Source organism: Aplidium turbinatum, chromosome 13 (assembly GCF_918807975.1).
Source record: "Aplidium turbinatum chromosome 13, kaAplTurb1.1, whole genome shotgun sequence".
In the NCBI taxonomy this organism is placed as follows: Eukaryota; Metazoa; Chordata; class Ascidiacea; order Aplousobranchia; family Polyclinidae; genus Aplidium; species Aplidium turbinatum.
The window spans coordinates 10,998,922-11,015,351 of NC_137484.1; the positions used below are offsets into that span (position 1 = coordinate 10,998,922).

A 16,430-nucleotide genomic window follows, 5' to 3' on the forward strand; every position below is an offset into this window, starting at 1 on the left:
GGCTTTTTCAGTTCGAATTTAAAACTCACACAGCCAACTAAACATAGCAAAATAAGAACAAAAGCACTTGCTCGTGTAGCTCTCGACTTTGCATTTTTTTAAAGTTTTTTGGAGTCTCTGCATTAGACGTTATGTTTATCTGTTTCTGCACAACAACTTTGTAGAAAAGAAAACAATATTTTTAGCATCAACATCTTGCACAAGCGCCGTGATCGATCCACTACAAATGTGATCCAATGGGAAGCAGAACAGAAGATGACAATAACACAATTTCCTCACTTCAATCACCACGCTCAACTTTCGGTTGTTAATGGACCTAACCAGCTTAGTTCCTTTGCGAAAATTGGTCTTGGAAGACATGCTGGACACAGAGACGATAGCAAATATCTCTTGGTTAACCAGACTCTGAAATATAGTATGGGTGAAAGAACTGAAATTTCTTCTAACATTGGCATTGAACTTCCATCTTTTGACATAAGGTACAATGCAAACCTAAGCCATGTTCATACTTCTTCTCTGATTGATTCTAGCTTGCAAATGAATGAGTATAAAATGAAAGTTTTTGCACAAGACAACGCTCCTTCGAGTGATCTTATGGACAAAGTGCTTCGAGTTGAACTCCCAACTCCCTGGGGTAGTGTGAAAGTGCAAGATAGCATTCAAGAAACAAGACGTAATGTGTATGACATTCGTGGAAAACTATCCTTGGGTGCAGTTGACGGACAAACTGTGAGCGGTCAATGCGACATTGAAAATCTGCGCAACAGGAAGAGCTTTTCAATTAACGTAGATGCTGCAGATCAAAGCTGGCTTAGCGCTCGATCAGTCTTCAAGTTCCAACGACCCAACGGATTCAGCTGGAAAAGCAACATGCAATCAAAATATAACAACCTTCTTAACCTCCATGTCCACCACGAGGGAAGAGATCACGGAAATTTTGAAAATGTCATTTTGATGGAACATCGGCCGAAAACGTATGTGAAAACAACAATCAGTACTGAAACCAACGATGAAGGAAGAAATAGTCTAGCCATGCAAGTTGACTTTAAAGATCTTTCTGGCGCATCTCGCTTCATTGGAATGCAAGTAAGCGGTCGAAAAACTATCAGTTTGGAAGAAACCTTTTTCAATTCTACAGTATCGATTACCAATAATGTGATACAACTGCCATTCAGCAGTTTGAGTGGAACCGCCGAATTGAGAGCAACTCTTTCTTCATGTTCTGTTGGAAGCTCACTTATGTACGACAAAAAAGAGTTGATTGGGCTCAATGGAAATTGCAATATGGAAACCCAACCAAACGAGTCCGTCTCAAGAAGAGTTTCTTTTACCCTTCGCCAAGGTTATTACAACACCATTCCTAACTCTGCAGCGCTTGAAGTGAATGCTCACTGCACTTTAACAGAAGGTCATCATATAACAGTAATTTATTCACAGGATAACCAAGAGAAATTGACAACAGCTTTTGCGATTAACAACGCTATGACGCAGTACAAGGGAGAAATAACTCAACAATTTGACATTGAAGAGGCTCCAGAAAGCGTGGCGGTGATCCTTGAAACACTTTCTAATGGTATTCAGTCCACTGTAACATACACCCATTCTTCTAAAAAAACGGTCAATATTAGAATCATGAAGGACAGTCAGTCAAGTTTCTCACTTTCTTGGTCTCACAACGATCGTAATCTTCTTGCATTTGCTCCAAGATCTGTTGAAGCCACCCTCCAATGGGGTATTGGTAGAAACAATGGCAAAGGAATTTGGCTTGATTCGATGTTTGAAGGGTCCCAACCTCTTAAAGCTGAAATACTGTACTTCAACGATGACTCGAATTCATTGCATATTACACTGGAACATCAAGTGAATCGGTTTTTGACTGAAAATATTTGGATTCCACAAGTACATGGGGAAGGTATATATCAAGGTTTTAGAAATTCTGTTCAAATGGAGTCGTCTTTGCGACTTGATGACGCAGTCAAGTATAGAGCTGATATGACGTTGCACCCAGTGGGAGGAAACATCAGAATGATCCATAACTTCCAGACCTTGCCCTTACCACAAAAGATTGAGTCCAACGCGCGTTGGTCGTTGGAAGAACAGCCTATTGCTGAGGTTTCCGTAGGTATTGATGATACAACCACAACTGCTTCGATTTCGGCAACTTCTTCCCATGCTCTGATGAAATATTTTTCGAACTGTTCCTTGATTGCCAATGATCTAAGCATTGAGTACAAAAAGTCATCCGAGCTTGTCACAGTCAGTTTGTCAACAACAAAAGCACAAAAAGAAAAGCGTGTTTCTGTAAGTCTAGGTTTCAACATGGATCAAGGAGAGTTTTCAGCTGATATAGTAAGCCAAAACGTGCCTGAATACGGTTTTGTACAGATGCCAGAACAAGTGAGAGTAAGAGTGACAATTCCATCATGGAACGAGTACTCAGTTTCTGCTCAATTCGATGACAAAGTAATTGAGTTTAATGGAGGCTTTCATTTGGCAGAAGACTTAAATGGACACGTACTTTTCTCTAGTTTCTCGGATAATATTTGGGATAGTATACCAAGCTTTAACTCTCGTTTGGAAGCGGAAGTAGATTCTTTTTCATCAGTGTCTATTACGGATCGCTACTCCATGAATGGTGAACCAGAAAAAACGATTCAGTTGCTATTGTCTCTCACTGAAGAAACACGATTTACGATCGCATTCCATCATGACGAAACTCAATTTGCTGCATGGGGAATACCAGAAGATGTCTCTTTCACTTTATCTGGCACGCAATTGCAATACGGTTTGAAAGGATCTGTTGTAACAACCGTAAATAATCAAGATCAAGAGATCGTGTTAATAGCTAGGTTTAACCCAATCGAACAATCCCTACTTTTAGGAATAGACCACAGTGTGGAGTGTTTGGAAGAAAACGGTATTCCTAGAAATGTTACATTTGGATGTCGTGCAAGTGCAGCTTTGGACACTAAAATCAAGGACATTAAGCTCTCTGCTTTCCTTCAAGTGAGTGACAACAAATACGACATTGACGCATCAGCTTCTTTACAGAACATTCCAGACCAATCAGAAGTGGAAATTAGCACGGAATTCGGTCACAACATAGCTCCTTTGTATATTATTGGTATTCCATTGAGAACTAAAATAACTTCAAAGGTGGGGTACAGCATAATGTCAGGTGATCTCTCCGGTGGTTTTACCACTACCAGCACTATCATCCGTCAAATGCTTGATGAGGAAACCGGAGAATTACATCAAATCCAAAACCACGCTGAGTCTTCTGTTGACATCCAACTTTTTAGCTGGAATCTTGCGTTTTCCACCTCACACGACTTTGATATCCAAGTTTTGCCTAAAAATTTCAGATACGAAATATCGGCATCTGGATCATCAACTCCACACTTGTTCCACAAGTCTTTGGCTATGTCAGTAACGATCGATGGAAAAACGGAAACTGCATCATTCACTATCAACTTCAACCCAACTGATAACTCTTTCACTGTCACCAGCACCCATGACTCTGCTCGAATTGCTAGTATTGGTGTTCCAAGACAAATGTCAATCAGTTTGCGAAAATCTCAACTCTTTAATGTTGATTTGGAAATCAAATACGACTTAACCAAGAAAATCTTCGACTTCAACTTTGACTACCACACCGACAGGAAACACTTTAATCTCTTATTAAAGCACAATTTTGATATTGTGGTAGAGCAGACAGGAATTCCAAAAACAATTGGTCTAGAAATTGCTATGCCATACTCAAGCAATAATGCAGAATTTGAACTTCGATACAAATGGGGAAATGTTATCAAAAATACTCACATAATTCTTCGATGGGAAACTATCGATGCTCCTTCCTTTTACTATTCTCATCACCAAAATATTACCACTAACAGCATTGTCCCACGTAATCTTCGACTAGAATTTTCAAGCACTTTCAACTTGCACGGATTTACAAGTACATTGAGGATGGGCAGAAAAGAGCTGTCCATTGAATTCGACAGGACCACTTCCGAGAGGACTCCTTTTGCTGGAACGGTTTCTATCAGACAAAATTACGACAATGAAAGGTTGCCTCGTCATATTGAATTTCGGTCAAGTTTGTCAGACAGCAACGTGTTAGATTTGCTTGTTTATTTTGATAGAAAGTTGCAGCTTCACACCACACTTACGGGCATCTTGAACATGGAAGAGAAATCTCTATCAATTCAGGTTGAAAACATGCAACAATTCTTTGAGGGCGAAAAGTTCCCGGTCAACTTCGTTTTTTATGTCAATGGAAGCATCGGAGATCAAGTTTCAACTTACCTGAGCTTGGCACGTGACAACTACCCTAAATTCGTTGTGGGATTCAAGAGTGGAATGGACACTGAAACTAAATCGGGATTTGTTGAACTTTTGCATGCGCAAAAGCAATGGAAGAAAGTGGTGCCCAAAAAAGTTCGAGTCGAAGTTTCGTACATTTCAGACACTGCAGGAAACCAGCATTCATTGATGATAAATTCACGACTTGGCAAACGGCGCAACGAAATCACTATTGGAAGTGAATATCGTCTTACAAATCAAGCAATGTATGGAAGCTTGAGATACACTCACAATTTTGATCAACATCAGCAAAACATTCCAATGGTTGGAGCATTTAACATACTTTTGGAAAAATCAGTTCAACTGCTAACTGCACAGGCAAATGTAACATTAGATGAGCTGTCTCTCCTGCATTCTGTTCAAGCACAATACAATCTTGAAATGAATGGAATATCAACAAGTTTTGAAATGAACCAAGACAACATATATCTTTCTGCATTTGATATTCCTCACACGGTATCCGGAAAAATATCTTGCAATTGGGAAGAAGACATATCAGCTGTCATCAAAAGTCAGTACGGAGATAAAACTATGAACCTAGTGTTTTCAACTGACCAAGAAGCCAGAGCATCAGAACTGACGGTTGCACATACATGGGAGTTATATCCACGCAGTGTGAGAATTGCACTATCTCGATCTGAAGAAGACCCAGCTTGTTCAGTTTCTCTCTCTGTTGACGGTGTGCAAAAACAGATATCTTTTTATGCTAATTTGAACGAAAACCAAGGGGAAATTCGCTTGACACACAATTTTGAAGAAATTATGTTACCTCAAAGTCTTGCTCTTCGTGGAAGCTATCAGCTGGCACCAAACTACCGTATCACTTTAAGTGGCACTGTTGACGGACAAGAACATGTTTTGACTGCTGGTTACACCCAACTTGACGATGGTTTCCATATCACTTCTACTCTATTTGGAATAACACGCAGTACAACATTCCAACAAAACATTCTTCCTGGAGGCTTTTCAATAAACTTTGATCACAACATTCCAGAACTTCTACCGTACTTGTCTGGATCACTTGGAATTGCAGGAAGTATTGCGACGGAACCACATCCGAACGTAACATTTGCCATTCGACAAGAAGCAGACACTAATACATTTACCTCTCAAGCGGAACTGGATAATCTTCGATTTAGTCTGAAGCACGATTTTGAGTTTTTGCCAATTCCTCACTCAATTATTGTCATCTTGTCTGGTTCCAGAAACCCTTACAATGGCTCTGTTTCAGTAATAATTGATGGTACCGAACGCATTGTCAGAGGTTCGTTCGACTTAGAAAACATGGCAGGAAAGCTTTACCACAATATTCCTGAATTGCCACTTCCGAATAACATGCAATTTTCTGCGAGATGGTCAAAATCTCCGTTGAGCGGTCAAGTTTCTGTGACCATCAATGGTCTTGATAGGGCCATCAGTGTAAATTTTGATAGAAGCTCAATGCAGGGTCGACTGCAACATACCATTCCAGAGCTCGACCAACTCGTTGTTGCACGTGATGTAACTGTCAGAGTGAATGGAGGCATGAGTCCACTAAATGGGGAATGGTATGTGATGGTTGATGGCTTAGAACGACGTGTCAATGTTATGCTTGACATGGAGAAGAAACTTCTTTCAATTTATCAAAACATTCCCGAAATTGACTTTTTGCCAAACAACATTACATTGTCATTCAACGGGAGTGTGGAACCTCTAACTGGTGTTATCAACTTGACCACTGATGGAAGTGAAAGAAGTGTTGAAGCAAGACTGAACTTTGATGAAAGGCTTGCAATCTTTGCTCACAACATTCCCGAAGCAAAAGCTTACATTCCAAATCGCATGTCACTCTCTTGGAGACTCACTGAAACGTCTGGCCAAATTACCGCAGAGTATACCAAGAATAACAAGAACCGAAGTGCTTCCATAGATCTTAACGTTTATGAAAATCACATACGTGCCCACATGTCACATACCTTCAATAACTTGTATGGCATTCCTGCAGAAACAACAGTGGAATTATCAGGAAGCATTGAACACAAAAATGCATCTATGCACTTTAGTTCTGATAGGACATTTGCTAGTCTCAATGCAGAAATTATGAACGATCACGAAGGTTGGTATGGTGCATCCATAGAAAGTCATCACAGTATTAGAATGTTGAGAAGCTTCCCCAATAACCTTATAGCAATGGTTAAAGGAGGAAAAATTGGAAAAACTTTTGAATTTGTTGTAAACATCGAAGGATTGGAAAACTGTGATTTGAATGCAGCCCTAACCCTATTACCAACTTCGGAAAGCAACAGAATTACTTTAGAAGCATCATACGATCACACTTTCAATAGTGAATCATACAGTGTGTCCGGATCATTGGCTGCTGAAAAAAACAATGGCGTGTATAAGCTCATGGTAGATGGAATAAGAACAAGGCCGAGCCAGGCAGAAGTTCACATGCTGTCAAGTGTTCAAATAGAATTCAATGAACAATACCAAGTTTCGTTCGGTTTTGAGTCATCTCATAACGTCCCTACATTCCATGAATATGGACTTCCACTCTCTGTCCAAAATGGTCAGGTATCCTTGGTAATCATTCCCCAAAGACTTACAATAAGAGGTGAAGCAAATGCTCATGTTGATGACCAACCAATAGCATATTCATTTAATGGAAACGTACAACCTTCGGCTGGACAGCTTGCTGTTAACAGCAATGTAATACTGAGCGACATGACTCAAAACAAGGGATTTTCAGGAGAGTTTTCTTTCAATCTGCAAGAAAATCAATTGTCAGTTCTCCATCGCTTTGTAATTAGCAATCGAAACAATGAACACAAACTACGCAATGACAATTCTTTGCTCACAGTTTCTTTAGATGGATTTGATGTCACTGCTCGATTGCAAATGAACCAACAAGAACTCAACCAACTTGGCTTTCCCACCGAATCGGAAGTAGGGTTCCATCACAATCAAAACGGAAATACATTCGACTGGGCACTAAACGGCATGTTTGATTCTTCACCAATTAATGTGGAACTCATTCACACAATCCAATCATCTCCCTTCCAGATACACGTGTCAGCTATTTTAGATCAATCACTTCCAATCTTGACTACGCTTTCGATGCCCACTCACTTTTCATCAAAATTTTCAACTACAGCATACATCTCTGAAAGTGCACATTTTGATTATGCAATCGCAGTAGATTCTAGCAACTATGGCTCCATAAATTTGAATGGAACAGCAGAGGGAACTATGTTATCTGGCACTGTAGCTTACGAACTTAACCACAACATGCCGTCTTGGCAAGAATACTTGAGGTTTAGCCAACTGAAACAAAGCCATTCGTACACCATCACTGAGAATGACCTACAGTTGACTGGACAAATTGTCATGGATTTAAAACAGGTTGGCAATTTTGACTGGACATTTGACGTACGGACAAAACATACTGCCTTTGCCGCTCAGTATGGTGATCAGACTTTTAGCATTGAATTTGACCACTCTTTCACGAAAAGTAAGCGAACAATTACATTGAGCAGTAAACTGAATAAAGACACCTTGCTGCTGATAGATTACAAGAACAATGGCAAAGTTTTGTCTACACATTTCATTAACAATTTGTATGATTCTCAGTTAGATATTTCTTGCAAGGCTAAAATGATTCAAGACGATGACGAAGGAAGATATGCTCTTGAAATTTCCATTGGAAAAGATGATTACACAACCACATTGACACGTGAAGTTTACAAGGAAACTGACCTCGCTGGACAGAAATTTGTACTCAGCTTTGTCACCGGCAACCAACGTTTTGATGGTGATTTAACTGTAGCAGGACAAGCCCAAGGCAAAGTCGGAAAGTTAGAGTGTTCATTTACCAACAAAAATGCTCTGCTTGGCCTTCCCAAAAAGATGCAAATAAGCGGAAGCTACAGTCCCCAGGAAGTTCATGCCATAATTGCTAAAGGTCGCAAGAGCTTGTCTTTTGATTTTACATTCGAAAACGCAAATGGCAACATCCAGACTGAAATGTCCTTCCACAATAATCACATCAAAATTTTAAAGAATATGCCCCAAGAGATTACCTTCTCATTCAGAAATTCTCCATCAGTTGCTATCACAATCCGTGTTGATGACAGTGCCGTTTTCGGATTAGAATCTAACCCAAGAAATTTCGAAACGGTAATGCGAAACTTTGAAAACAAAGATCTTCTTTCGATATCTGGTACATACGGTATCAGTCCGAACAAGTTCGTCAATGCTATGTTTGTATGTCAGCCTATTGGAATAAGTTTGCGCTTAAACGGATTTTTGAAAACGTTTGAAATCGGAACTGGAAATTCTTCGTTGACTTTGTCACTTGTCGACAACATCAGTTCACAAGGTTTGTACGTCAATGCCTTCTTGACCCCTACTTCTGTAAATGCTGAAGATTTTCTCGGTAGCATATCCACAAGATCTACCTTCTCGATGCTGCCATTCGACATTCGTTCAAAATACAACTCTACATGGGACGAAAGTGAAAACACTTATTTGGGCGATTTCAGTGCAATGTACAATGATGTTGAATTTGCGTTAGAAGGCAGATTTGGACCAAAGCATTTCTCCGTAAGAATGGCTCAACCTTGGTTTGAAGTTGCACCTGTCATTGCGTTATCCAACTCAATGACTACCACCTCTGATGGGTACACAGTATCAAACATGCGACTTCAGTGGCGAACGACTCAAGACAGCTTGTCAGTAAAATTAATGAGCAAGAACACACAAACAAGTCTCTTCAATTCTATTCAGTTCATTCAGCCTTCGTCTTACTTCTGCGGACTTTCTGATTGGTCGGGTAGTGTCTTCTTAGACATGACAGACAGTGCAAACACACATTTTGGCGTGAATACTGACATGAATTCGGTAAAAAGTGGAATAAATGTAACTTACGCTGGATTTTTGCCAAAAGTTTATGGAACTCACAACTTAATAGTTGAGGTCAAACAGCCAGGTTGGCTTAATGTTCCTGATCAGGTCACCATGACAAGTACCGCCTCCATAAACCCAGACGGGACTCACAGGAGCAATTTGCGCATAACATCACAAGGAAACGAATTGGTTGCCTTGAGAAGTAATTATGTCACAAACGAAAACACGGCGTCATTTGAATTGCTGTGGAAACAAGAAATTTTCCAAAATTGTTTGCTTCGCTCTTTAATCACTCAAACCTCACTTGACAAAACGACAACCGGAATACATGGAACAACTACCGTGCGAATAAATAACCTTCCAAATATGAACGGTGAGTTTGACATTGAAACGACCGGCGACGCTGAACGTTCCAACAAGTCTATTCGCGTGAGTATTGCCACAGGTCCAATGAACAAATTGCTGGGCTTTCGCACTTTGTCTGTCTCTTCATGGTACAAGTCTGAATTTGATGACAGACAAACCGCTCCCGCTTTTGGTGTTGTCCTGGTGATTGATGAAGAAACGTACCGTATTGAAAGCTCTTATCACAACATTTCTGGAAGAGGCACTACACGACTAGATGGAAATATAAGTGTCAGTCAACCACACGATTTGGTCTTATTTGGAGTCAAAATCCCTAAACATGCTGAAAGCAGTATAAACGTTATGGTAAGAAGCAAAGGATCTCGCATTTTTATCACCTATATCCATGATCAAATGGAGAATCCCATCAAGATAAGAAGTCGCTCTCGCTTCAATAACCAAGACATGATATTTGAATTTACCAGCGACGTTAATTACGGTCCAGAAGATGAAAACGATGAGATATCAGTGAGAATAAATATTGCAAAGAACGACAACGGATTGGACCATGTTATGACCATGAGCATGCAGTATCCTGAGTACGGAATCAATGGAGAAGTGGTGATTGGAAGTGTGAACTCAGATGAATCCTTGGGCTTGTCTGCTGTGGCCAAGAAGTATCTGCAAGGAGAGGTCTTCACATGGGAAGTTCGATTGTCATTTAACAAGCAAACAAATGCATTTGAGTTATATCTTGACCAACCGGACATGGAGGCAGCCATTTTGCGAGTAGATCTCGTTCAAGTGATTGGTCAGAGCCGACAAGTTCTCAGAAGAATGGCGTCTGACGTGACTGATACAAAGTTTAGGTTTGTAAAAGGATTCGAACGAACCGCTTACGGATATGAGATGTACATGGGATATGAAGTAGATAACACTGCGACATATTCTTTGCATTTGATAGCAGAAGCAGAAGAAAACGAAGGATTCATCACAATTCAAACCAAGAAAAACTTTGTCTTAGAAGCTGAGGTTGCTCGGGCATCCATAGAACACGTTAACGAAAGACTTGTCCAAGTTAAATTCTCTGCAAACCCAGCAATTCCAGAATTTATGCAAAAAATGTTGGCAAGACTTGATGCAGAAACGGCCAGGAAAGTAAACTTGTTGGCGGACGGTACCGTGGAGTTCCTAAGGTTGCTGAAAACAATTGTAACAGGAGTTGAGCATCTTGAAGCATCGTCATACCAAAAAGTGGATGCTGCAATTGCTAGAGTAAACACTCTCCGTGATAACATTCTCAGACACATTTCTACATTTGCTACCGAAAGCAGCGCCAAGTTTGACCAAGCCAACTTAGTCCTTGAAGAAACAGTGAGAAATGAAATCACTTCGTTGTTGAAGGAGATGGATAGAATAACAGCAATGGTGCTGCTCCCATTTACTGATGTTGTGAACCAATACTTTGAAGTTACGCTTAGCAATATTCAAGCGTCTCTTGTACAACAGCTGGAACCAATAATTTCTCAGCTCAGAAAGATAAACGCTGGTGAACTTGTCACTGAATTAGCAGTTGAAGCTTTGCAAAACACCCTTAAGTTTGTGATTGCAAATGGAGAAGCTTGTCTCAACGTTGCCCGACGGCCATTGACCGAGCTACTAGTAGTGAGCGAAACTGAATTGATATTCAACATCCCACTCCAATTTGAGGTAAGTGAAGTGCAAAATTTTTGTAAAACTTTTTATGCAGCCTATGGCTTGCTTTCTGTGAAACTGCGTGTAAACTCTTTTCCAAATGTTATTTATGTTATGGAAAATTTCGAGGCCATTTTGAAGAAAAAAAACTTGTGTAGAGTTTGGTGCATAAGATAAGGGCTTGTTGAAGCTTTTCATTTCTGCGTGATTTTACTTCTTTTTACGATGGTACCAAAAAAAAAAAACTTTTTTTGGTCTTGATGAAACGCTGTGTACTGTTACTTTACTATTAAATTAGCTCTGTATTCATTTAGCAAAGGTCTAGTCCACATTACTGTTTATGCTTTCACGTTTTCTATGCAGATCGACCATTTCGTTCCATTGCCTTCAGCAAATGAATTGAAAAACTGGGCGGCACAGACTGCTCTGGCAATAAAGATAGACGATACAATGAATGTAATTTCTTCCTACACAAACCAATACTACAGGGCTCAAGCTCTTCTCTACATCCCTCGAGATGAACTCCTTCCTCCATTCAAGGTAACTGAATTTTATATTAGCTTAATTCTGATCTGATGCCTAATAAACTTTTTTAACTTAAAATGTGTTTTCAGTACAAGTATCTGACAAATTATATTTCTAACAAATTTTCAGGGTCACGCGTTTGTGTCTGGCTTCCGGCATTTCAGCACATTTGACAAGCGCCACTTCAGCTTCAGCAGTGGTTGTGCCACAAGTCACGTCTTGGCTGCAGATCTTCGAGACCGAAACTTCACCGTTTCGATGACATATGCCGATCCACTCGCGGCAGATACATTGAACTCGATCGAAGTAATGGTCGGAAACAAACATGTGATCATTTACAACAACTACAAGGTGGAAATGAACGGCCGATTTAAACAGCTCCCATTAGATTTGAACCTGGTAAGTAAAACAAAATAGATATTTCTATGTAGACTCATGTACTGTAGCCTACATAACACATTTCTTCTGTACATGTTATGCCTGTTTCAGATTTAGGGCTCTCATTCACATTTAGCTCTATTGATGACCTAATTCAGTTGTTTTGAAAACTTCTTTCGTTACCACATGACAACAGTGTTTATATTTATGGTCTGGGAAACTTTAATGCTGTCTATCTTCAGCACGTTCTAATTTTATTTTTGCTTTTTGTAATAGCTGAACAAAATTGGCCATAAATTACATTTTACAAGCATTCATGTCAAGTTATGCAACTTTTTTGCTTTAGCTCACCGTCACGCTTGAAGGCACCGTGATCCATGTCCGACGACCTGAAGGAGATATGGACGTCGCTTGTGACTTCATCAAGGAACTTTGCACTGTTGACGTGTCGCCATATTATTTCGGTGCAACGGCTGGTCTTGCTGGTATCTACAACAACGAACCAATGGATGACTTTACATCGCCCTCTCATGAGCTTGTCAGCACACCTGGAGATCTTGCATCTTCTTGGGAGGTAAGGATGGAAATGTATATAAAACTTGAAAATGAAAATTAACACTAAGGAAATTCAACTCTGTGTATCTAAGTAGCGGAATATGATAATATCGAAAAATAAAACAGCTGTTAAAACCTCAAAACAATTATTATTCAACGTTTCATGATGTTACAACATTGTGTTTGAACAGGTTTCTGGAGCTCGCTGTGCCGCTGGCAACACTCACCAATCATGCAACAGTGAAGTATCGGCCGCATGCTCTGCTCTGTTTGAAGACCTCAAATCACCGATGCGTTCCTGTTTCCCCCTTGTTGATCCAAAAGAATTCATGAATATGTGCCGCGACGATATGTGCCGCACTGAAGATGTGGTGAGTTTTCTAAAGCTGTGTTGTTGTTTTTTCATCATTATTAAGTTCCTTCCTCTTGTCAAGGGTTGAAGGCAATGCAACGCCAAGTTACTCTGTTGTAAGATTTTTATAACAGTTTTCTAATCAAGTCCTGACCAATCTTTAATATCATCAGTCCAAATTCTTGATGGTCTGCTTATTTCATTTTCTATCCATTTTTCCTTCTTATTTATTTTTTACAAACATTGCAAATAACTTGTGATTACTGTTCAGTCAAAAACTTGTGCTGCCGCGCACGCATACGCATATCGCTGCAATCTGCTCGGAGCCAAGGTTTCATTGCCAGACAAATGCGTGGTTTGTTCTGATGTCGCTGGAAACGAATTCGACTCTTCGCAGTCGAAAAATACAACTGTCTCTGGCCTCGATATTGTTCTGGTTGTCGAGCAAGGAAGCTGCATGAGGTAATCTTCATTCATGTTCAAGTTAGGATCTGTTTTCATAAAAAAAGCAAAGATATGAATTCAAACAAATTAATTAAAAATAATCTGCAAAAAATCAGTTGCGAAAAGTGTTTATTAAATTATAGCGCTTTCAGGAAAAGGGCCATCAGTGTAGTTTTTTTTTCGGTTTCTTATTTCATTTCTTGCCTTTACTTTACAGTATTTATTATAATTGTGTCTTTGCAGTCAACGCGGTCTTTTCAAGTCCATGCGCAAATTCTTCAAACATTTGGTTGGATCCCTTTCCAAAGCGCGCATGCGCAACAACAGGTATCACCTGGTTGGGTATGGAGGACCTGGAGCAAGCACAATGCCTAGCACACTCACCATCAAAAACAACCGATTTACAGCTAGAAAGGTGAGCCAATCTTAAAGTAGACTGCTTTAGTATACGCCTACTCATGAATCGTGTTCCGGTTCCTCGTGTCTACCGTGATAAACAGGATCAAGGAGGATATCACACACTTTTTGGCAATCTAAATAAAAATTTCTTTATTATGGCCTACTTAAATTAAAAGTACAGAATTTCTATCAAATCTTAAAAGCGTAATCAGTAGGCTAATTTTAGTTTAATTTATCCTAACTTATTGGCAGGCCACGTCTTCATAACTATGTACATTATGTAAAGCTTTGTAGTCTACTTGGCATATTAAATGCTATTGTTTGTTTTAGTACCATCAGGGTAGGCAAAACCTACAAGCCTACACTTTTTGTAAAATTGTGACCAGAAAGGTTTGGCCCAAGACTTTATGAGCATAATCCAAAATTAAATTTTTAAATTTAGAATGACCTTGTGAAAGCATTGAGGAACATTCCGCTCAGCAGCGAACAATCACATGCTGATGCTCTGAATGCCGTGTCGTATGCTACTCAACTTCCCTTCCGAGCTGGAGCAAAACCTGTAATCGTGCTTCTCTCTTGCCACCAGTGTCACTCAGAATCAGCGGTAAGGGTTTATTTGAGGCAAACAGAGTTTGTTGTTTAAAGGTTTTGGACACAAAAATCTTAACAAAAATACCTTTTATGCACTTTCTATTTAATTTAATTTTACCTTATTTTTTCTGCTTGTTTTACAGGTTGGATATGGAAATGTCGAACTTCAATTGCGAAAACAAGGAATCCATTTCCACCACATGCCGCAACTTCATATCTCAGCTGGAAGACGCATGAAATCAGTAAGCTATTTTAGATTTTTGTATCTTTCAAACGCTTAATAGTTGCTGCTCTTTAATTAAAACTTTTTGTTCATTTGTTAAACGTTGAAAGTGAGCTAATAATAATTATATTCATGTTGCAATTATTCATTGGGGCAAATGTACGTAGGTGTATGGATTTGACGATACCAATGCATTCTCGAAAGGAAACGCTGTTGTGAGCAGCTCAGTCGTTAAGCAAAACAAGCAAGACTTGTGCGTGCCGTTGGCAACGTATACCGGAGGCTCAGTGTGGGACGCCACACGTCTGGTAAGTTATTGCTCTTCACCTTCCATGTTGTAGGCCTAGCTGCCAATATCAGTGACGTAGGTAAAATAAAGAAATAAAGAGTTTGTTTAAAAATATAGCTACTATATGAGCAGTTAAACATTTATGAAGCGTCAGTCATCATGTAATACAATGCTACCGGTATTAAAAATGTTGTAATAGTATTAAAAACCTGGTTTGGGGGAGAACATTGCTACCCCGAGCCCCCCCCCCCCCCTTTTTTTTGGCTTTAATGCTTAACCAATATGTTATTAGAGTAAGCTATCTTGTTTGAAAATCAAAGGATTTTGTTTCTATTCACGAAGCAGATCTAGGCTTTTACAAAACAACATTACAAAACTGACTTGATCATGTGTTTTTTAGGGTAAATCGGACTTTGTCTCCAAAGTCAGCGGATACATTGTCGATCGTTCCAACGCTCGAAGTCGGCAAATATGCACTTGCGCAATGAACGATGCTGGGGTACCCACATCCTCTTGCACTGTGTAAAGTGGACGAGAAGACATTGACTTGATAGAGTTGCTTTTTGTTTATTGATTTTTCTTTCGTAATTTGGTTTATTTTTGTATTAATTTTTTGTTTCATCGCTCGTAGGCCTACAAGTAACGTTCGTCTTTATTTTATTCACTTTTCTTTGTTTTCACAAAAATACGATAGGCCTATGTTTTCCACAAAAAACTGTGCTATGCTGTTGGCCTAAAGTAACGTTTCATAATTTAAACTCATATTGCAAAACTACCTACTAAATGAATTTTCTTGAGTTAATAAATACTTTCAACAGTGTTTGCAAATACGTACAGTATGTCTGCGCCTTGAAGAAAATAAAATCACTGCATACAATGTAAGCTCTGCTTTGTAGATTTGTACCACTAGACATTTCAGAAAATGTGATATGCAGAGAACAGTTGTGTCTAAAAACACTTGTGTCTAAGGCACGCAAACGTGTTCGATATGCTGTTGTTTCAGAAACGACGTGCATGTTCAAACAAAACAAATTTGTTTAGTTTCAATAAAAAGCACTGTGCCTTCGAAAAGTCTGCTTGAGTACTAAAGCTTGAGTACTAAAACTACTAAAGCTCTTCTCCAGATTTTTGGGGTTGTGAGGTGGTGCAGGCAGGAAGAGAGAAATCTACGTAACCAATTGACTGCTTTATTTGTAGGGTAAGGCCTTCCTGTAGGATAAAACTTTTACTGCAGGATGGACAGTTGGACACGGAAAGATGGTTGGTTGAAGTTCCAATTCAAGGTTCGGGCCTTGCGTTATTCTCGCTTTTTTTTACAACAGATAGAGTGTAGCCCTGCAAAAGTCTATATTATTGCTGTTCCATAAAGTAGCTGGTCTAGTTTA

At 39.5% G+C, this 16,430-nt stretch overlaps 1 protein-coding gene across 1 annotated transcript in view; it reads left to right on the top strand.

Moving 5' to 3' along the window:
* The window catches only part of LOC145781637 (uncharacterized), a 37,497-nt gene extending 21,575 nt beyond the window's left edge, over window positions 1-15,922 (top strand). Inside the window, 11 exon segments of the mRNA XM_082593312.1 lie at window positions 186-11,304; window positions 11,653-11,829; window positions 11,944-12,213; window positions 12,539-12,766; window positions 12,939-13,118; window positions 13,371-13,561; window positions 13,787-13,958; window positions 14,385-14,546; window positions 14,677-14,775; window positions 14,924-15,064; window positions 15,446-15,922. Of these exon segments, the coding sequence (XP_082449438.1) occupies window positions 186-11,304; window positions 11,653-11,829; window positions 11,944-12,213; window positions 12,539-12,766; window positions 12,939-13,118; window positions 13,371-13,561; window positions 13,787-13,958; window positions 14,385-14,546; window positions 14,677-14,775; window positions 14,924-15,064; window positions 15,446-15,571 (12,865 nt within the window). The 3' untranslated portion in view covers window positions 15,572-15,922.
* Window positions 15,923-16,430: the final 508 nt, after the last annotated feature.